General features: G+C 41.9%; 1 protein-coding gene across 1 annotated transcript in view; it reads right to left on the reverse strand.

The window, feature by feature from the left end:
• Positions 1–817: 817 nt before the first annotated feature.
• Positions 818–18,567, reverse strand: part of psmd1 (proteasome 26S subunit, non-ATPase 1) — a 37,092-nt gene continuing 19,342 nt past the window's right edge. Inside the window, exons 17-25 of the mRNA XM_031758161.2 lie at positions 16,733–16,847; positions 13,703–13,819; positions 12,731–12,833; positions 8,845–9,014; positions 7,535–7,627; positions 7,040–7,126; positions 4,359–4,514; positions 2,557–2,722; positions 818–1,022 (exon numbers count right to left, since the gene is read on the reverse strand). Coding sequence (XP_031614021.1) covers positions 2,576–2,722; positions 4,359–4,514; positions 7,040–7,126; positions 7,535–7,627; positions 8,845–9,014; positions 12,731–12,833; positions 13,703–13,819; positions 16,733–16,847 — 988 coding nt within the window. The 3' untranslated portion in view covers positions 818–1,022; positions 2,557–2,575. The remainder of the gene's footprint in view (positions 1,023–2,556; positions 2,723–4,358; positions 4,515–7,039; positions 7,127–7,534; positions 7,628–8,844; positions 9,015–12,730; positions 12,834–13,702; positions 13,820–16,732; positions 16,848–18,567) is intronic.

Below are 18,567 nucleotides of genomic sequence, written 5' to 3' on the forward strand. Positions count from 1 at the left end.
GACACAAAGCTCCACCCACCTGCTGCTTAAGCCTTCTGTTTGCGAGGGGCAGCCAATTAGAAAAATGTTTGCTTAAAGGGAGAGGAGCTAACACAGCTTGTTTCAGGGGCTGCACTGAGGCCTAGTATAAATAATGATTATTCTGAACTGTGAATCGTGTAAAGCTACTTTAGCAGAGTCCAAGAATAAACACGTGAGGCTGAAAATGTCTAACAGATGTCTATTCTACATTTCTATTTCAGCCTTCTGAATCAGATTTCCGGAGGGAATATAATTAAATGACTCTGTACTTGATTGATTGATGGTGTATCTTGTCTTTCTCTTTTCATAAACCTGAAAACATCACCGACTGTCTCCAAGTCTCTGGGCTGTGGAAAGGAACGCATTCCTGAGGTTAGCAGCTGATCCGTGGATCAGTGTGATTGTTACGGATGTTTAGGGACACACAAAATTTCAGGTTTGTCAACCAATCAAGCAGTTACACTGATTTAATTTAAAACAAACAAACAAATAAACCCCCCCAAAAGTGTTATTAGGGGACATAAACCAGTGGGGCAACACTATAATACAGCGCATGACTAAGGGCGTTATTGTTTTGCCTTCCCTGCTAAACACTATCATACAAAATATGGCAGCAGCTAATTTTTGCCTGAAAGCACACTTCTTCACTCTCAGCTCGAGTTTAACATTTGCACAGCAGACAGACTGTAGTGGCAGCTGCTGAGTGCACAAAATGTAAACCAGTTTTAATGTATGGGATTAGCCTAGTCCCTAGACGCAAGCCCCGAGTGAAATACAGGCTCAAACACACGCTCTCCAGCATTCGATATATATGTTATTTTTATTGTAAGGACTGAAAATTATACAATACAAGAATGTAAAACATTCCTCGGGTGGCAAATGAGGAGCTAGAACAGGAAAGGAACGTGTCAAAGAAGCAGTTGAGCGGAGAGGTGGATGGATACGTGGATGTGGAGGGGAGACGCTAGACCAACATGCTGGGATCTCAGTTCTTCTGATGCCTGAGGAGGAAGGAAAAAAAAAGCCATTACCATAACGTCACAATAATGCCCCCGCCCCCCGTCCTCTGATTAATAAAACAACGTTAGACAATCAAAGACAATTCAGGGCTTTATTAATTGAGCTGAAGTCATTTAATCCATAAAAGCAGTAAGGAATGACACCACTGCCCCACGCTCTCCCCGTGGAGCTGCAGAGAGCTGATACTGCAATCATATCACACGCAGACTGAAAAGATTCCCGTGTTTACAACAGGCGAATGTTCACATCACTGAACAGCTCCGGTGCTTGTCGTGAGGGATAAATACACAATAAACAGCGTATCCTTTACATTTGGGTTCAGAACAACTGTATCCAGTGTGGAGAGTTGATGAGATTGATGATAAATAATATGTGATGGGCTCAACACACTGTCAGCAACAATAGTATATGATATAAAACATCTGTGAGACAGATGTGTGTAGGACCGGACCCAATCGGATCGTGCCTATTCAAATGACGAATTTCAGAATGACGACAAACACGTGGAACCAAACGTTCGTGAGGGAGAATTCTACACTTGAGATGGCCTTTAAGACCTCTGACTGCTTACAAAGCACAGTGAATGGCCACATGAGGGTGGAACCAAAGGTGTAGAGTGCATCTCCATACACGTCCATGTTCAAACGTTCAACATAATTAGAAATAAGAGACGATTTCAGTCTCTTTTTGCAGTTTTAACTCTTTCGCCCATAAAGAGGACATTCAATGACCTCCACTGTACCCTTAAAGACGAGTTTCGACACCTCAGTTTTTATTCAAGATGTGGTTTGACCACCATTAGAATAGTTTCAGGGTTTTCCTGAAAACTTTGATGCAAACAATCATTTTATTCTTTAAGCAGGTCTGAAATATGACAGAAACCACTCAGTTTAGAAAAGAGCTTCAAGGCTTTATTTATATAACCCCAAATCACAACAACAGCTGCCCCAAGATGTTGTAAAATAAAAACCCTACAATCAGATGCCCCCCTATGAGCAAGCACTTGGTGACCGAGGGAAGGAAAAACTCCCTTTTAATAGGAGGAAACTGGACTTTAAGGAAGTCACCAAACAGGTACCTGTGTTTGTCTCACCCTCACACACTTGTGTCCATGGATGCAGGCCATCGCTCCATACCAGAACTCCAATGTCAGGACCACATCACTGAGTCAACCGGCAACTTTGCCTTAACTTTGATAGGTGGGATATGTCACCCGCATTGGGAAGAAAGAAATGCTACACAGATTAGGTCAAGACCAATCTCCACATACTTGAAGTGACAGACCACGCTGGTGAGCCAGTGGAACATCTATCACACACTTCTGGGAGAACCAAAACTCACTGCAGGCAGCGGGGGGGGGAACCCAGTGCAGCACCACCAACATCACAACCCCTACTTCCAGTTAACGTAGACATTGACTTTGCACGTATCGTATATTAAAATCATTTAAAGCCAACTTTGGAACTTTTCGAGCGTTAAAGAATGACTGGCAAAGCTCAGAAATGATCAGCATACCGTCAGTTTGGGAGCGTTTCTACTCGTCAATGTACTCGAAAGGCTCGGGCGGCTCAGGCTCCTGCTCTTCCTCTTCAATTTTGGGGCCGTGAGCTGAGACGGGCTCCACCAGCTCCTCCTCCTCCTCGCTGGTGTCCTTCATGATGATGATCCCGCCTGTATGGAGCTGGTGACATACGGAGGGAAATTAGCACAAGTCTGGAGTAACTGGTTTAAGGTTTGTATACACTTTATGGACAAAATATTGGGTCACAGCTCTTAATAAAGATTGAAGAATGGGTCAAGCTCAGTGAATTCAAACTCAAATAGGATGCTACCATTGCAAGGAGCGTAGCTACTGAATAAATGCAGAGCTCCAAAACTCATCTAGCATTTGGGGTAGAGCGGGTCATCTACTAATTGGAAGGTTGGTGGTTTGATTCCCGGCTGCTCAAAACCTGCTGGGAGCTTCATGGCACTGGCTTCCATGACCGAGCAGTTCCTGTATCAAGGTTATATATATGTGACCCAGTACTTTTGTGCATGTGGTTTATTATATGTACTTAATACACTTTTAAATATTTTTTGTCTTTAAATTCAGGACCCCAGTACATGACAGAGTCCCACAGTTATGTATGCAAGTCCATATTACAATTAAAGATGTGCGTCCAGTTCAAACAGAGGGTCAGACACAGAAATGTATTTTAAATTCTCTTCAAGATACTGTCCAAAAGAGAGAAGACACATTTAATAAAATATTTAAATTGAGTGTAACAGTATATCTATAACAGAAGTGTAGGTAAATTAGAAGTATTTCTAAATAAGCAGTACTTTTGAGGATTTGCATAATTCAAATTAAAGGTTTACATATGCGCCCAAAAAAGTAAAAGATTACACATAAGCCAAACAGAGACCCAAAGACAGGAAGCCTTGGATTAATTTCCATATAATAGGCCTCTTAACACTGAGCAGATTTCAAGATAAGTCCTGTAAACCTCCCTTCACTTCCTAAACCTGCTTTTGGAACCTAAAACAAACCCTTAAAAGGAAAGCAGCATTACCAAAACTTTAGACAAGCAGGGACACATGTACAGTGTAGTACAAGGAGCTTCGCTCGCTGGACATAAAAATCAAACAGTACTTCCTCTTTACAGGACTGGGGTGAGTGCACGCTGTCCTGCCATTTACTGTGGAAAACTGTCAGCGTTTACAGGAGAACTGCAGAGCTCTGGTTTATGGGCCTGGACGAGGGAGATTCTGCACTTTTTAATCGAACGAGGCCAAAATCAACCTGCGGCCTGGATCTTAATTTGAATGATTTATATTAGAGGAAAATAATCAGAGATACTGTTACACTGTTAAGTTCTGCTCTCTGATGCTTAGCACTCATTTAGAAATATCACGGGTAAATGCTGTAACTCAGGGGACGTCTGAGACGTCACAGAAGCACCGATGCTATAAACAATGAAAAATAAGCAGAATAAGTACATTCAACAATCTATTTGGGTGCTGTGTTGTGGTGGAGACCTCATATTATTATACTGGATTAAATTTTGGTGTAATCTGTACGTGAAAATAATGACTTTGCTGACTTTATCAGTAAAAGAAACTATGAGAAAATATAAAAATGTTCATATTTTCTGAAAGGGGCCTAAAACCAAATGACTCAGATATTAACAGGAGTGATAGACCGAAGAGGCTTTGACCTTAGATTTGTTTTGTTTGTTTTCTGAAGCACGTCATGTAAAATCTGAACAATCAAGTTCATAAAAAACAGAAAATGTGGATCTCAGTCCACATCTGGTTGATTTTGAGTTTGTTACCGGTTTGAAGGGCTGGTAGCGGCAGGTCTCTGGCATCGTGAGGACTTTGAGCTGAGCTGGCATCACTCTGGCTGGGTTCTCCAGGAGCTGGAAATTTGGCTCCACCTCCTTTTTCTTCTCTTCATCCTTCTTCTCTTTCTCACCTTCTTGGACCTCCTGCGAAGGAAGAATGAGCATCAGGGCCACTAGAAGTACTTACAGTATGTTCATTTCCTGCTTTGTCTGAACAGATCTAGTTCCTGACTTGGAATAATTTGTTTCTACTGTGAATTGGACATTATTGAGGTGTCATGGGTAATAAATTCTACCCTCCCCCCCTCCATCTTTCCATTTCTGTGAATCAGCCTGCTCTTCCTGCTCTGGCACCGCTGATGGCAAATGAATTGTCGGGCTGCTCAGCAAATGCTGGAAAACTACGAACGAGGCACAACGAGTACTGATGGATTATGAATAAGCAAATGAACCGTCTGACCCCAGTTTTAGTGGGTACCTTTCCTTCAACCGCCATCTTCGAGTTAAGCCAAATAAAATCAAAAGCCTGAGATGTGAGCGTGTAGGACGTTTCCAGGCTCATCTCTCAGCACCAGAGCTGAGATGTAGCGTGGCAGAGAGGATCAAACACACGGCTTACACTCAGAGAAAATCCCAATGAAAGTTATACTGGCTCTTTACTGACTGGGGTGTCTGAACGCTGGCTGTGGATGAGTGAAAAGCTCAAGAGACTTTAAGAAAAGAAACAACTGGGTGTAAGCTGCAGTCCTCCATTCATTTTCCATACAGCTGTCATTTGATTTGACTAACAGGGAAGTTCATTTGTTTGATGGCAACAAAAGCTACAGGAGAAAAAAAAAAAAAGCACAAATACTTTAAGTGGGAAAAACACTAGTAGAAAAGATGGACTGCTGCGTGGCGACTGAAGCCAAAGGCGAAAAGCAAAGACAGACACTTCGGGGCGATCGTGGCTCAAGAGTTGGGAGTTCGCCTTGTAATCGGAAGGTTGCCGGTTCGAGCCCCGGCTTGGACAGTCTCGGTCGTTGTGTCCTTGGGCAAGACACTTCACCCGTTGCCTACTGGTGGTGGTCAGAGGGCCCGGTGGCGCCAGTGTCCGGCAGCCTCGCCTCTGTCAGTGCGCCCCAGAGTGGCTGTGGCTACAATGTAGCTTGCCATCACCAGTGTGTGAATGGGTGGATGACTGGTTGTGTAAAGCGCTTTGGGGTCCTTAGGGACTAGTAAAGCGCTATACAAATACAGGCCATTTACCATTATATGCTCACTGGCCACTTTAGTAGGTACACCTTGCTAGGACCAGGCTTGTTCCTTCACAGCTGCCTAATTCTTGGTGGCAAAGATTCAACAAAGAGCTTGGTTTTTCATAGATTTTTGTCCATGCTGACATCATAGCACCACATAGATGCTGCAGGCCATTTGCGTACAGTGAACTCACTAAGAAACCACTTTGAGATGACTGGATCTACCTGCTGGAACCATCAGGAGATGGACGAACTGTGGTCATAAAACAATAGACACGGTTAGCAACAACATTCAGCTATGGTGTTTAAATGATGCTCAGGGGCCTGAAGTGTGACAAGAAAATATCCTCCACACCCTTACACCACCAGCACCAACCTGAACCGTTGGCATAACTGAGTGCTCAAGTAGAACAGTGCTTCATACACCATGCCTCAATCACCCCGTCAATTACAAGCACTTTTTCCTACACCTACATGCTTTCTAACAGTCACACTCTGATTAACATATCGGAGGGCAACCTGGAGTTCAGCATCTTGGCTATGCTTTCATGTTGTTTACAACAAATTCTGACCCTACCATTTGAATGTGGCAGCAGAAATTGAGACTCAGTCCCGGCCATATTTTTAAACTTGACAAGCCTCAGTAGCCTCAGTTTGCTGCTCCCAACTGACAGGAGTGGGACCTGGTGCGGTCTTCTGCAGCTGCAGCCCATCTGCTTCAAGGGTCAACGTGTGGTGTGTTCAGAGATGCTCTTCTGCATGCCTCAGGTGTAATGAGTTTATTGCCTTCCTATCAGCTCCACTCTGGCCTTTCTCCTCCGACATAAACAAGGCATTTTCACCCATTTTCACTTTTTCCAGAATCATCTATAAAACCTAAAGATGGTTGAGCAGAAAAATCCAAATAGATTCTGTAAATAAGCTTCAGACCAGCCTGCCTGGCACAACAACCATGCCACGTTCAAAGTCACTTAAATCATTTTCTTCCTCATTCTGATGGTTGGTTTGAACTTCAGCATTTCATCTTAACCATGTCTACAAGCCATCTGATTGGCTGATTAGCTTTTTTACAAGCAGCTGAACAGGTATACCTAAAAAGGTGGACAGCGGGTGCAGCACATCTCTCTACAGCTGAAAAGTTTCACAATTATAAAATATAATAAATGCTTTAACTTCAAACGCAGGAATGAAGGACCTGAGTACCAACAACCATCCTTCTGTTTTCATTTAAGAAAAGCAACCTCAGCGTCGTTAGGGTTCAATTTTTTTGGGATTTTTCCATTCCTGGAGGTAAAGCTGCTTTCTCTAATAATAAACAAAACAACTACAAAAAATAATAATATCTTTAAAAATTAATATGGAACAGGAAAAATAAACACAATATCATTATTAGCAATGAATCAGGAAAGTTGGGTTGTTTTCCACACTCACCACTTCCATCTTCTCCTCCTCCTTCTCTTTCTTTTCCTTCTCCTTCTTCTTGGCTTTGGCTGTGATGGAGAGAACAGCGGTGGATACCTGGCATGAGAGAGAGAAAGAGAGAAAGAGAGAGAGCGAGAGAGAGAGGGAGAGAGCACAGACATTTTCACAACGTCAGACATTACCACAGACATTAAGACCATCTACAAACATGGCTTAAAATGTACAAAACTAGTGAACCACAAAATAAATGTCTTTCATTACATTCTCCAAGGGCAGAATGTAATGGATTGGACTGGATTGTGAAATAAGCAACTGAGAAAAAAAAAAAAAGACCAGAGATTCTACAATAATAAACACGACGGGCAGGAAAATTATGAGTCTTTACAGGGAGGGTTCGAAATTATTTGCAAATCAATACGGAGCGGGATCAGCTTTCCTGAACTAATAATTTCAGAAAAAGGGAAAGCAAAACAAGCTGATGTGCTGCGGCGCCTCAATGCTCACCTTCTCCTTCTCCTTCTCTTTGGGAACCTCCAGAGCTGGTGGGTAGGCGAAGGTGGAGGGCTTACAGTTGGAGCGGTACTGCACCTTGGGCATCTGAAAAAGAGAGAGGAGAATAAAGAAAAACTTTGTAAAGATGTTTCATATGTTCACAGTGTAACTTAAAATCAGCTGACTGACGTTCTCGCTACAGTACAGAGCACCTGTTCGAAGCACCCTCTAAGAGACAGCCACTTAGCGTCATCTATTACAGGCTGTATTTTATAATCCTTCCTGAATGATGTTCATTGACTTGGCACTTCCTATTCCTTCAGTTACTTCCAAACAGACACCTTTAAGCAAGGGAATCCTCTGTTACCGGAAGAAAAATGCTTGCAGAAAGGTTGAAGCTGGAGAAAGCCTGGCTTACATTAGCTCCGTCTGAACCCACTTGAATACTTGACCAGTTACACAAGAGGGGGTTGCTTGTGAGAATGCTTTCCTCCTAATAGCTGCAGACTGAACCTTAAGTAAAAATGAAGAACTGCTCTGTCAGATTTACCTAGACAAACATTAAAGAAGATCTCCAGCCACAGCAGCACCAGGTGCCTTCTGTTCAGTGTAAGCCTTCACATTATAACAGCTCACTGAAACTAAATGATTTAAACTGTCTCGATGGTCCAACAGAGCACCCCTGCAGCCTTTAAAAAACACAGGGCAAGTGACAAGGATGTTCTTTTCACCGATGGTAAGGCTCAACGTCTGTGAAGGCTTGTGCTGTGCAGTAGAACTCGACCTGACAAACCTCTCCGGGGTGCGGCGAGTCTGTTATACCCCGCTGTCCCCAGCCCTGGTTATTCAGGGATTTACACCAAGTATATTCTCTAGTGCTTTGTAACGTTGGGAATTCACAAAACCTCAAAAGGGTGTCAGTGTCCCAGGTGTCAGGTGCTGCTGATTCGGGTAGGACAGAAGAGCTTAAGCTCATCTAATGCCAGTTTAACACCACAATATCTCACGCTGATCCCTTGGCACCAGAGTGCGAGTGGCAGGCGGCCAGAACAGGCAAAAAGTCAGGAGAGCCTTGTTAAGAGTCGGCTGCTGGTTACAGTTGTTCCCAAGACGAGAGGCTAAATATTTCCTGCACGACATGCAGCAATAAATACAAGCTCAGCAGCCATATTTTAGACCTCATGTTGCTGTTTCCTACATACAAAACAAAGCTCACCTATAAACACGTAATAGACACATAGGTGGGACTAATCTACCAGACACAATAACCCACTTTAAACATGTTGTGGTTGATGTTTGTAAATAATGAAATGCTTCGGTACCTTGAGGTCTTTGTTGAGGCCGATTATAGCGGTTGGTGTGAAGGCCAAGGACAGGAAGTGGGAAAGAGGGAACCAGAACCAGAACTGAGTGAAGACCAGCAGGCCGACCACTGACGGCATGTGAGTGTGACCCGTCCTGGACTGCAGGAAGATGGACACGTTACGTCCACCTGGACGACAGAAAGCACAAAGGTTAGAGAGCATTTCAGACCATGATGGCAGGTTCTCAAATTTTCTGTCACCTTTGACCCCCTAAAGAAGAACCCCTGATTATGTTAACACTGATTTAGCTGGTTTGGACTCCGATGTTTCTCTATGTTAGAGTTAATACGTTTTTAAGCTGCTGGTTCTTTTTTGATCTTCAGACGGACCCACGTGTTTACAATCATCTCTAATGTTTCTTATGGGCCAAAGATAACATGGTATGCAGCACTGGATACAATTTGCTACCATCATAGCCTAGTGCTAATTCCAAAATTATCGGTCGTACAATTCCAAAAAGACCCCGTTTGTCGGTGTCCACAACATAAAGGACACACTCATTTATTATTGAAACTACTTCTGCTTTATGTGCTAACCACTGATGAGAGGGAACTCTTGTCTAAATTACAGGCTCTTGCATAATATCTGAAAAACTGAAAACAAGGAGAGCGCTGAAAAGCAGCAAACCTCAAGTAAGCCGCAATGATACAAATGAAATGCTGAGCTCCGCTGGCCATCGACACCTAACATAAACAGACTGAAACCCAGGTCACAGGCTAACTTGAGGGGAAAAAGGAAAAGAAAAGGAAACTGAACAATAACCAGAATGCTGATGGCTAAAACAGCTTTTTTCTTTCATGTGACACAGTTACAGTTGATAGTGAAACACATTATTTGAGACTTGGCAGAGTAATCAGATGATGAGGGAGTAAGAGGTTAACAGGGGTACAGACCAGGATGTTCACCACCCAAAGGAGGTTTGTCCTTCTGGCTTCATTCTGTGTGATCTGTTGATCTCAGGGCAGAATATAAAATACGAGGATGTGCATGGCAAGATAATTACATCCAGGAATGCATTGTCTAAAGCATCCTGCATGACAGGCCTCATTCATTATCATCAGATTTGAACAGGACAGGGCATTAATAAGTGATCTACATCCAAAGAGGTGTGTCTGCCATCCTGAAAAGATCCCGAATGCCTTTTCCATCTACATCTGAGCAGTTACAGTTTATACACAGCTCCTTTTCAGTTTGATGTTCACCAAATATCTTAAAAGATAAAATTTAAAGAAGCAAAAAGTTAAGAGCCTTCCCCTGAGTAATTACTACAATGATTATTATCTCATGCAGCAAGCAGCTTCTCATTTATTAAACAGCCATGTTGGAAGACATCTCCCAAGGAGGTGGAAAAGATGTGATTTGTTCTAGCAGGGTCACGTAAAATGCAAAGACTAAACAGCATCACTGTGTGCCGAAAAACAAGGTCAGCTGACTGCCCGAATGTGGTGAATGACCAGGTTTTTCCTCACGCCAGGTTTCATCACACTCAAAATGCGAAAGAGCATGAGAAATAATTTCCAAACATGGACCGGTCACCACAGAGCCCACACCTTAACCCCACTGAGAATCTTTTGCATTGTTCTGGAGGAGATTTCAGAGGTCCTACCCTCGCATCAATAATACAACAACTTGGCAACAAAAAATAAAGCAACACTGAAAGGAAATATTAATTTTGTATTTGTCCAGGCAATGTATCTCAGCTTGAAGGTTCAAAAATATCAAGAAGATGTTCTGCTGACTTCAACAAAAAGACATCTATTTATATCGTATTTTATTTTTATCTATGAAGATGGCTAGAAGGGTGATTAACAGGGGTCAAGGGTGTAACTTGAAAGAGCAAAAGAATAACAGCCCACCCAAGTAATTCTTGGATAAGCAGAAGGGAGGGATGGCAGAAGACAGAAAGAGAAGGAAGAGGAAGAGCAACCAGGATGAATTCATCATTTCTATAGAGATAAAAAGAAAACCGCCTCTTTTTTTTTTTTGAAGACAAGGTTACTAGGGAGTAGCCCTTCCAACTAATAGTGATATCAGCCTAAACAATAGCACTTAAATCATCTGCTGTCCTCTTCTCCTGCAGCGACTCTAACCTGAGGTCACTCGGATGATTTAATTACGGGGCCTTATCTTCAAATCTGAGCCGGTGTACGAGACATTCCAGTCCCACGGGCTCAACGTTGGCCAGAATGAGTAACGAGGCTAGCTCGACGCAACACGAGCGTGTGCTTGAGAGTCTCTTAAATACTTAGAAGAGCTTGAGTGCACTTCAGTAACAGGTTCTCCCCCACCCGCTGTTTTTGCCAACTCTCAGCTTGGTGGGCCAATTTTCATTCCAAGGAATTGGTGAGGGAGGTGCGTGGATCCACTGCGATCCCTCAAAAAGGTGTAACGTGACTACATCAACAGCCAGCCTGCGTGTTTGGGTGTGAAGAAACAGCTCAATCGAATAAAAACAACAAGACGTGGCATGATTTGATTTTTCTTCTTTTACAAGAATGCAAAAGCTAATTACACTTGATTAACAGACTGCATCAAATACTGGGAGAAAGCCTGAAAATGCAGGCGTGAGGAAAAGACGTGGACGCAAAGTGAGAGAGGAGAAGCAGGAGACTGACGTTTTTCAGGGTAATGAGCACAAGTTATCATGAAAGTGAGCTCTAATCGCTTCCGCCAGTCAAATTAAATACAATTACCCCTGCACCTCAAACACTCCTGGCCCTGGAAGGACGAGAATACTTAAACATTCGTACCGCATGAGCCTGAGCATGTCTGACATTCAAACGGGAGTAGTGTATATTCTGCCTGAATGTGTTTGAACTGCACTGAAAACAGGGCTAAGCACCAAGTGTGCAGGAAAGAGAGCTGAGAGTGGGAAGAATCAGGGATTTTGGTCTCACGCAGGGACATCCTGGCCTGAATTTATTGCGCCTGATCTGAAGCATGATGGAAATCCTGTTGGTCATCAACATGGATAATCTACCCAGAACAAAATGACCGTTAATCAGAGAGCAAGAGGGGCCGCGTTAACAGCGAGCCAATGCTGTGCTTAATGAAGAAAAGAAAAAAGTATCATGTGAAGGTGCTCGGGTTCACTTTGTGAAGAATGCAACACCTGAGAGTGTATTCAGTGTTTCCTGCTATTAAAACACACATGCTTGTATTTACATGCAACCCCTACACTGGGGTTTTCTTTTTGCACACATATGAGTGTATGTATAGCTCTCCATGTGATGATATGCAGCTCTCTAGGACTTCACACACACACACACACACACACACACACACACACACACACACACACACACACACACACACACACACACACACACACACACACACACACACACACACACACACACACACACACACACACACACACACACACACACACACACACACACACACAAGCTGCTTGCTCGTGTCCACAAACAGCCGCGCAGACACACAAACACAGAGACTATCAGACAAACAATAATTACCATGGGGAGACCGACGGGCCATATGGCTGCAAGCAGAGCGGAGTTGAGGTACGGGCTGCCAGGCGCTAATGCACCTTTAGCATGATCTGTTCCAGAAACGCAGTGCACGGGTGGTCAGCCAAAGGAGGGGGTTACTGTGTTTGCTCGAGTGCAAAGGAACTCAAATTAAGGCGCACACAAAACCACAAACCCACCTAACATTTAGAGCCGTTCACTTGTTTTACCGTGTAATTAAGAATTACACATCTTTTTGTACTCCACTAAGTGGTGAAGGCATGTAAGGCAGGCAGGACCGCATATCCATTCATTCTCTCACTCAGTGACTGACATGGATAAACCCACGGCAACTCTGTTTGGAGACCGACCTGCATCGAGGATTCCCTGGGCCAGGATGGCGCCGAACTTGGCCATGACGTCATCGTGCTTGTCGTTGATCACCTTTGCGTAAAGCTGCCTGAACTGGTTCACCTAGAGTTAAGATGAAATTAGGAAAATTAATTTAAAAATACACTGCAATAAAGCAGGAGGTGCTCCACATATAAAGGAAAAAGCAAAGATTTGAAACGCAGTCGTCGCAGCCTTTAACGCATTCATCAGATTCACTCGGTATCTGCAGAATATTTACAGGACATCAGCTTGGTGACACCTGCAGTGATGATGATGTACCTGTCAGAGTTCCAGTATCAACAACATAGCTCATTAGCAAAAACAAAACTTTAAGTAAATGTTCTGCTGGGTTGTTTTCAACATATTTGGCCTAATTTTACCACCCGCAAACGATTGGCCTGTGTACAACTCTACAGCAGAGCTGGAAATTACAATGGTGGGAGGTTGTCATAGATATTCAGCTGCTAAAAAAAAAATAAAATAAAATAAACAACTACCTCTTGCAAAATCCCGCATACTGCCTCGAGGCTTATAGACCTTTGCTGTGCAGATGAAGACTCTTTGAAAATGCATCTGGTATTTCTTAACCGTCTATGACAAAGTATGCGCTGATTCAAGGGTGAGTGCGTGCAGTTATGCTGGGACTAGTCACTCTTCAGTCTTCCATGGCACAGACCTTTTTCCTTCTGCGTTCACAACTCTAATACTTTCTGCTTTCAGTCAAATCTTCTCACCTTTCTTTCTTCTCACGGTTTATTCAGCAAAACCTCTGTCTCATTGGTATCGTATTATGAATCAGCCAAGACCGACGTGCAATAACAGGGCAGTTTTGTTTTTCTACTCGTGCACATTTTACATCCAAAAGGAAGTTCCTCTGTTTTATAGGTATACTGAAGAGTGCAGACAGTCTCACTGAATGCTGGTGCTGCCTATTACACCTGCTCACTTACCTTGGGACAGGTGACTTCAGTCTGTTGGATCATGATGAGGGCTGAGGCGATGAGGGCGCCTTGTCTCACATAATTTACAGGGTCGTTGGTCATGGGCTCCAAGAGATTGATGGCCTCCTGTGACGAGAAACACAGAAGAGTAGGAAACATTGGTTTAAATATAGAACATTTTCACTTTTTTCAAACTGCAGGCCTGAGAATTATTCCTTCATATTTAACTCAAAATCATGATTTAAATAATAAAATGATTTTAGAGGAGCTTTAAGCATTTCTCGAAGATTGGTACTGAAGATTAGACTGTTAAGACAGATGTGACAGTTTTGCTTCTATAAAATAATAAGGCAATTTAAAAAAAAAAAAAAAAAATCAATGGACCGAGCCTTCATAATCTTGAAGGTCTTTTATAATTCAGTCTCTTGCACAGAATGATCTGTAGAATCTTACAGTAAGTTTTAGGACTGGTCATCAGGCTGAAAATGCCTCATTTATCTGTTAAAGCCCAAACAATCAGCATATTTTCATGTCGTAAACTTTAAGTATATCATTTTTCACAACTCTTACAAACACAAAGAGGAGTAAATACAGTGATTTTGTTAACAAGCTAGGAGATGACATCAAATATTTACAAGGAAAAAATGAGCGATGTTTCCTAAAACAATTTAGAGAACTCCTGTGACATCATTTATGCAGTATTTCTTTCTTTTCCAGAAAAAAACCAACAACAATAAAATCACCTCTCTGATTTCTTTCAAAAAAAAAAAAAAAAAAAAAAAAGCATGCAACTTTTTCTTAAAAAACTTTAAATGTATTTTATTATGAAAAAGGGAAAAATTCCTAACAGGAAAGATCAGTGCAACAGGGATATTTCTGTTTGGTCAAATACGGGAAAGGCAATTATCAACAGAGGCAACCAGACCTTGCAAATTAATGACATTAGTGTCATCCATATCTGGTTGTCCTTGACAACTGTCCAACAATCAGTCTCCTCCCATGATTACTGTGAATGAATAAGTGAGGCAGGACCACCTCGCTGCCTCCTTCTTTCTGCTCTCCCCTGTGTTTTTCAGACAGTCTATCATTGTTACTTTTATTTCTCCTGAACAGAAATGACTGTAACCTACACCAGCAGGCTCAGAAGGAGGCTTCAGCTCCACCGAGGAAAGAGAAACAAACTAGGATGATGACAGTGGAGGTAAAATAAACCATGTTTCGTGAATGTCTTCAGCTCAGCTGGGTGAGACACTCGTGCACCAGGATGATATGTTAAGAGTGGAAAGCCAACACTAGTCCACCACATCCTGCCCATGATATGTTGTTGGAAGGACATAGTGGTGGGGTGGAGGCGGGGTAATTAAAAGTATTTACTGTCAGATCCAATCAAGTGCAGCGGACTGGTTACTTAAGATCACGTTAATCCATATCCAGGGTTTTCTTCAGGTTTGAGCTTCAGTGTGGCTCAGTCTTTAAATTAGATTCATTTGAGCTCTGCTAATAACTGTCTGCAGGCTTGTGCAAATAAACAGAGCAGCGCAGAACACGGTCTAACACCACGTAATTTCCAGTTTATTACACACTTATAAAAAAGTATCACATGACACGTCTCGTTAGTCTGCTTGGTGTTAAGATTACATTTCCACACATTTTTTTTTTTTTTTTGGTGAACGGTGTTTACAACAGGTCCACCAAACAAAATGAACTTTTTTTTTTTTTTTTAAAGAAAATCACAAACAGCCTCGGTTAAAACATTCCTCAACTTTCCAGTTCACATCTCCTCCTTCAAGTATATAAACAGATCAGGAGCAGCAGCCCAGTAAATATGATCAAACCCCAAGCTGTAAATGACAGCAAAGAAATGTGCTTCCTCTAAATAGGTGACCCAGTTCTTTGGTCACAACATCATCACTCCTCTAACGTACTCGAGTTCTTATTCGAGGGAAAAACCGAGCAGTGGAGCTTCGGAGCCGATCACGTCTGCAGCACCCCTCTGGGCTGACTTGGTCCAAAATATTCTCCTTAACGCTCGAGTCTCAGTGAGGAAGAGGGTGCAAAGAGGATGCTATGATTCTGCTGTGGCTGCGTCACCCAAGACTGAGCAGTCAACATCTCAGGGAGCGGCAGCACTCCTGTCTTCTGTCCTCTTCCCTCCCTCTTTTTGGAGAAGCCAAACAAAATGCATGCTAACTCATCTGCAATTAACCCTTTCCCCTCTGTGCTGAATAGGAGTATCTACAAAGCAATGCAAGGAAATTGTGGCAGGACATTACTGCACTCTTGAAACAGATGAAGTTCAAATGTAATTTGTTTTTTGACAGTGCCATAAATTTTAGCATTTCTTCTTATGCCATCATTCTGTGTGACATAAGAAAGCAGACAACCTCTTGTAGATGCTCCTGCAGAGGTTACAGACGTCAGTCTGTACTTCCCAGCCTCACAGGGAAGCTATCAATTTAAAGAGAAACTGTTCATTCAGCATAGATAATCTTTGCATCGCTGATGCACAATACGCCAAGAGGAGAAAGAAGCCGCGTGGGATAAATGAAGTCAGCAGGTGTAATGCTGTGTTTGTGGTAAAGGAAATGCTATGTAAGCTTTTCTTTGACACATAGTTTTAAAAAAATATTAATTTTAGCTATGATTACTGACTCCAGGAGGAGTAACTGCTATGTAAAGACATATTTAAAAGAGAAAAAAAGTTCAGGTCTAGTTCTATGCTTAAATCAATATAGTTCACCACTTTTATAACTGCAAAGACACAGCTGGAAGATGGGACAATTTGTAAAAGGCCCTCTATTAACCTCTAGTAAAGAGAAAACCAGCGACACCTTTGTAAGATATTTTCCTCTTTTTAAAAAAAAAAAAAAACATGCTGTTGATAACATTTTAATCTATATTTTAGTCTAAGTCCGGCTAGCAAAATCTAATGTTTCCTGTCAGTTCTTTATTTTGGAGTACTGCAGTACGTGTTGTTAGCAGCTGCTCAGAAACAAGACATAAAAGATTTTTGGAGCAAAAGAAGGAAAAGACACTGACCTTGTTGCCTGTCCCTGCACAGCAGATGCCCAGAGCCATGGCAGCCCCACAGCGTACATGAGGGTTGTAACTTTCTGACAAGAGAGAAACCACACTGGGACACTGCTCAGGGGTCCTGGAGAGACAAAGGGGTAGAAAGAAGAGGCACTTGAAGTTAATCACATACAGTAAGCATGACAAATGTCATTAATCAGTTCAGATTGCTGTTGGACTAATCGCAGCTTTCTGGATGCTGTGATTTATCAAAGAAAAATTTCAGAAACTCTCACAAACTTCCCCAAATCTTTACATTTGGTTCTCACTTGGATTAAAAAAAATGATGTATACACACACACACAAAGACACACACACTTTTCATATCTTAGTGAGGACATTTAATTGACATAATGCTAACCCTAGCCGCTTAACCTAACCAAATGGTTTGGGTAAATTGTACAATATTACCACATGTTAAAAACATTACAAATTCTGACAAATGTGAAGGAATGTGCTAAATAAACACATTTCACCAGCACCGCTTTAGTCATACAGGCACAACCTGCAAGATCATATCAAAATTTAGCTCAGTAGGTGACAGTCGTTAGTGTTTTCTGAGTAAAAATGATCTTAGTTAAAAAAACAAAAAAACAAAAACCACTTTGAAGCAAAATATGCATGGGCACACGCACACGCACAAAAGAGGAGGAAAAAAAACAAAAACATGACATTGAACATTATCTGATAATTCACTTGTGATAACAACGGCTCTGCCCGGGCTTGAATTGGTAGGCTGATTGGTGAGATTATGCAGAATTTTGCATGAAGCGTTGGTCTGCTTTAAACTGCAAACAGATGCCAATCAGTGACACAAGGATCACAGAAAACGGCCGCGTGTAACTAACTGACCCAGCAGCACTACAGTGGAAATAAAGAGGCTGTCCCTGTTTCTCACATAAAACTAAAAGCTCAATGATCCACAGAAGAAATAGAAGAGCAGAAGAATAAAACAGTGGTGCTTATTGGATTCTAGTTGGTTTAAAAAAAAAAAAAAAAAAAAAAAAAAAAAGGCTTTAAACTGTGTTTGTGTATATGCTGAATTATTCTACAAATGTGTCCACAAATTATATGAAAATTATGGCATAAGTTCAGTAAAAACAGTCTTGGAAGCTTTAAAGCTTCACAAAGATGACTTACTTCACTACTGACTGGATGAACTACACTGGGTCCAATAACTGAAGCTATAATCACATAGTTATGAGCCTTACAACTATAAAGTATAGAAAGAAATGTTTGAATCCGTCTTTTTACTCATCATTAAAAACAGTTGCGGTAATGCAGAGAATATATAACCTATACAACAGAAGTACAAAAACACTATAGAGTGGAAAAACTGCATCTTGGAATTAATAAGTTGCCCCTTCAGAAAACTATGTCATAATAAGATTAACACACACACACACAAAAAAAAGCCACAAACTCTTAAACTGTCCATCAATATGGAGGCATGTCCGCAGTGAGTAATCTGCACTGGTCTGTCTGGAATTAAAAGCTCAGCTCGACCATTATATTAGGATTTAGCGAGATCACAAGTGGCAATCACTGCGAGATTTGGATCAGATTTCAGTGTCACCTCCAGAGGTTTTCTTTTCTATTCTGGTAGACTGACGGACGGTGCCCTTCAATCTACATTTGGGTGAGAGCCAAACTGTAAAGTGCTCACACAGACTAAACATTTAGGTTAAATAAAAATATTTATGATGCTTTTTTGAAACTGACTGCACAATAGCTTGAGGCACACCTTGAGAAAACTTTGGCGATTGGTTATCAGAATAACTCAATCTGAAGCCTTTTCAGCT

Source organism: Oreochromis aureus, linkage group 15 (assembly GCF_013358895.1).
Source record: "Oreochromis aureus strain Israel breed Guangdong linkage group 15, ZZ_aureus, whole genome shotgun sequence".
Classification (NCBI taxonomy): Eukaryota; Metazoa; Chordata; class Actinopteri; order Cichliformes; family Cichlidae; genus Oreochromis; species Oreochromis aureus.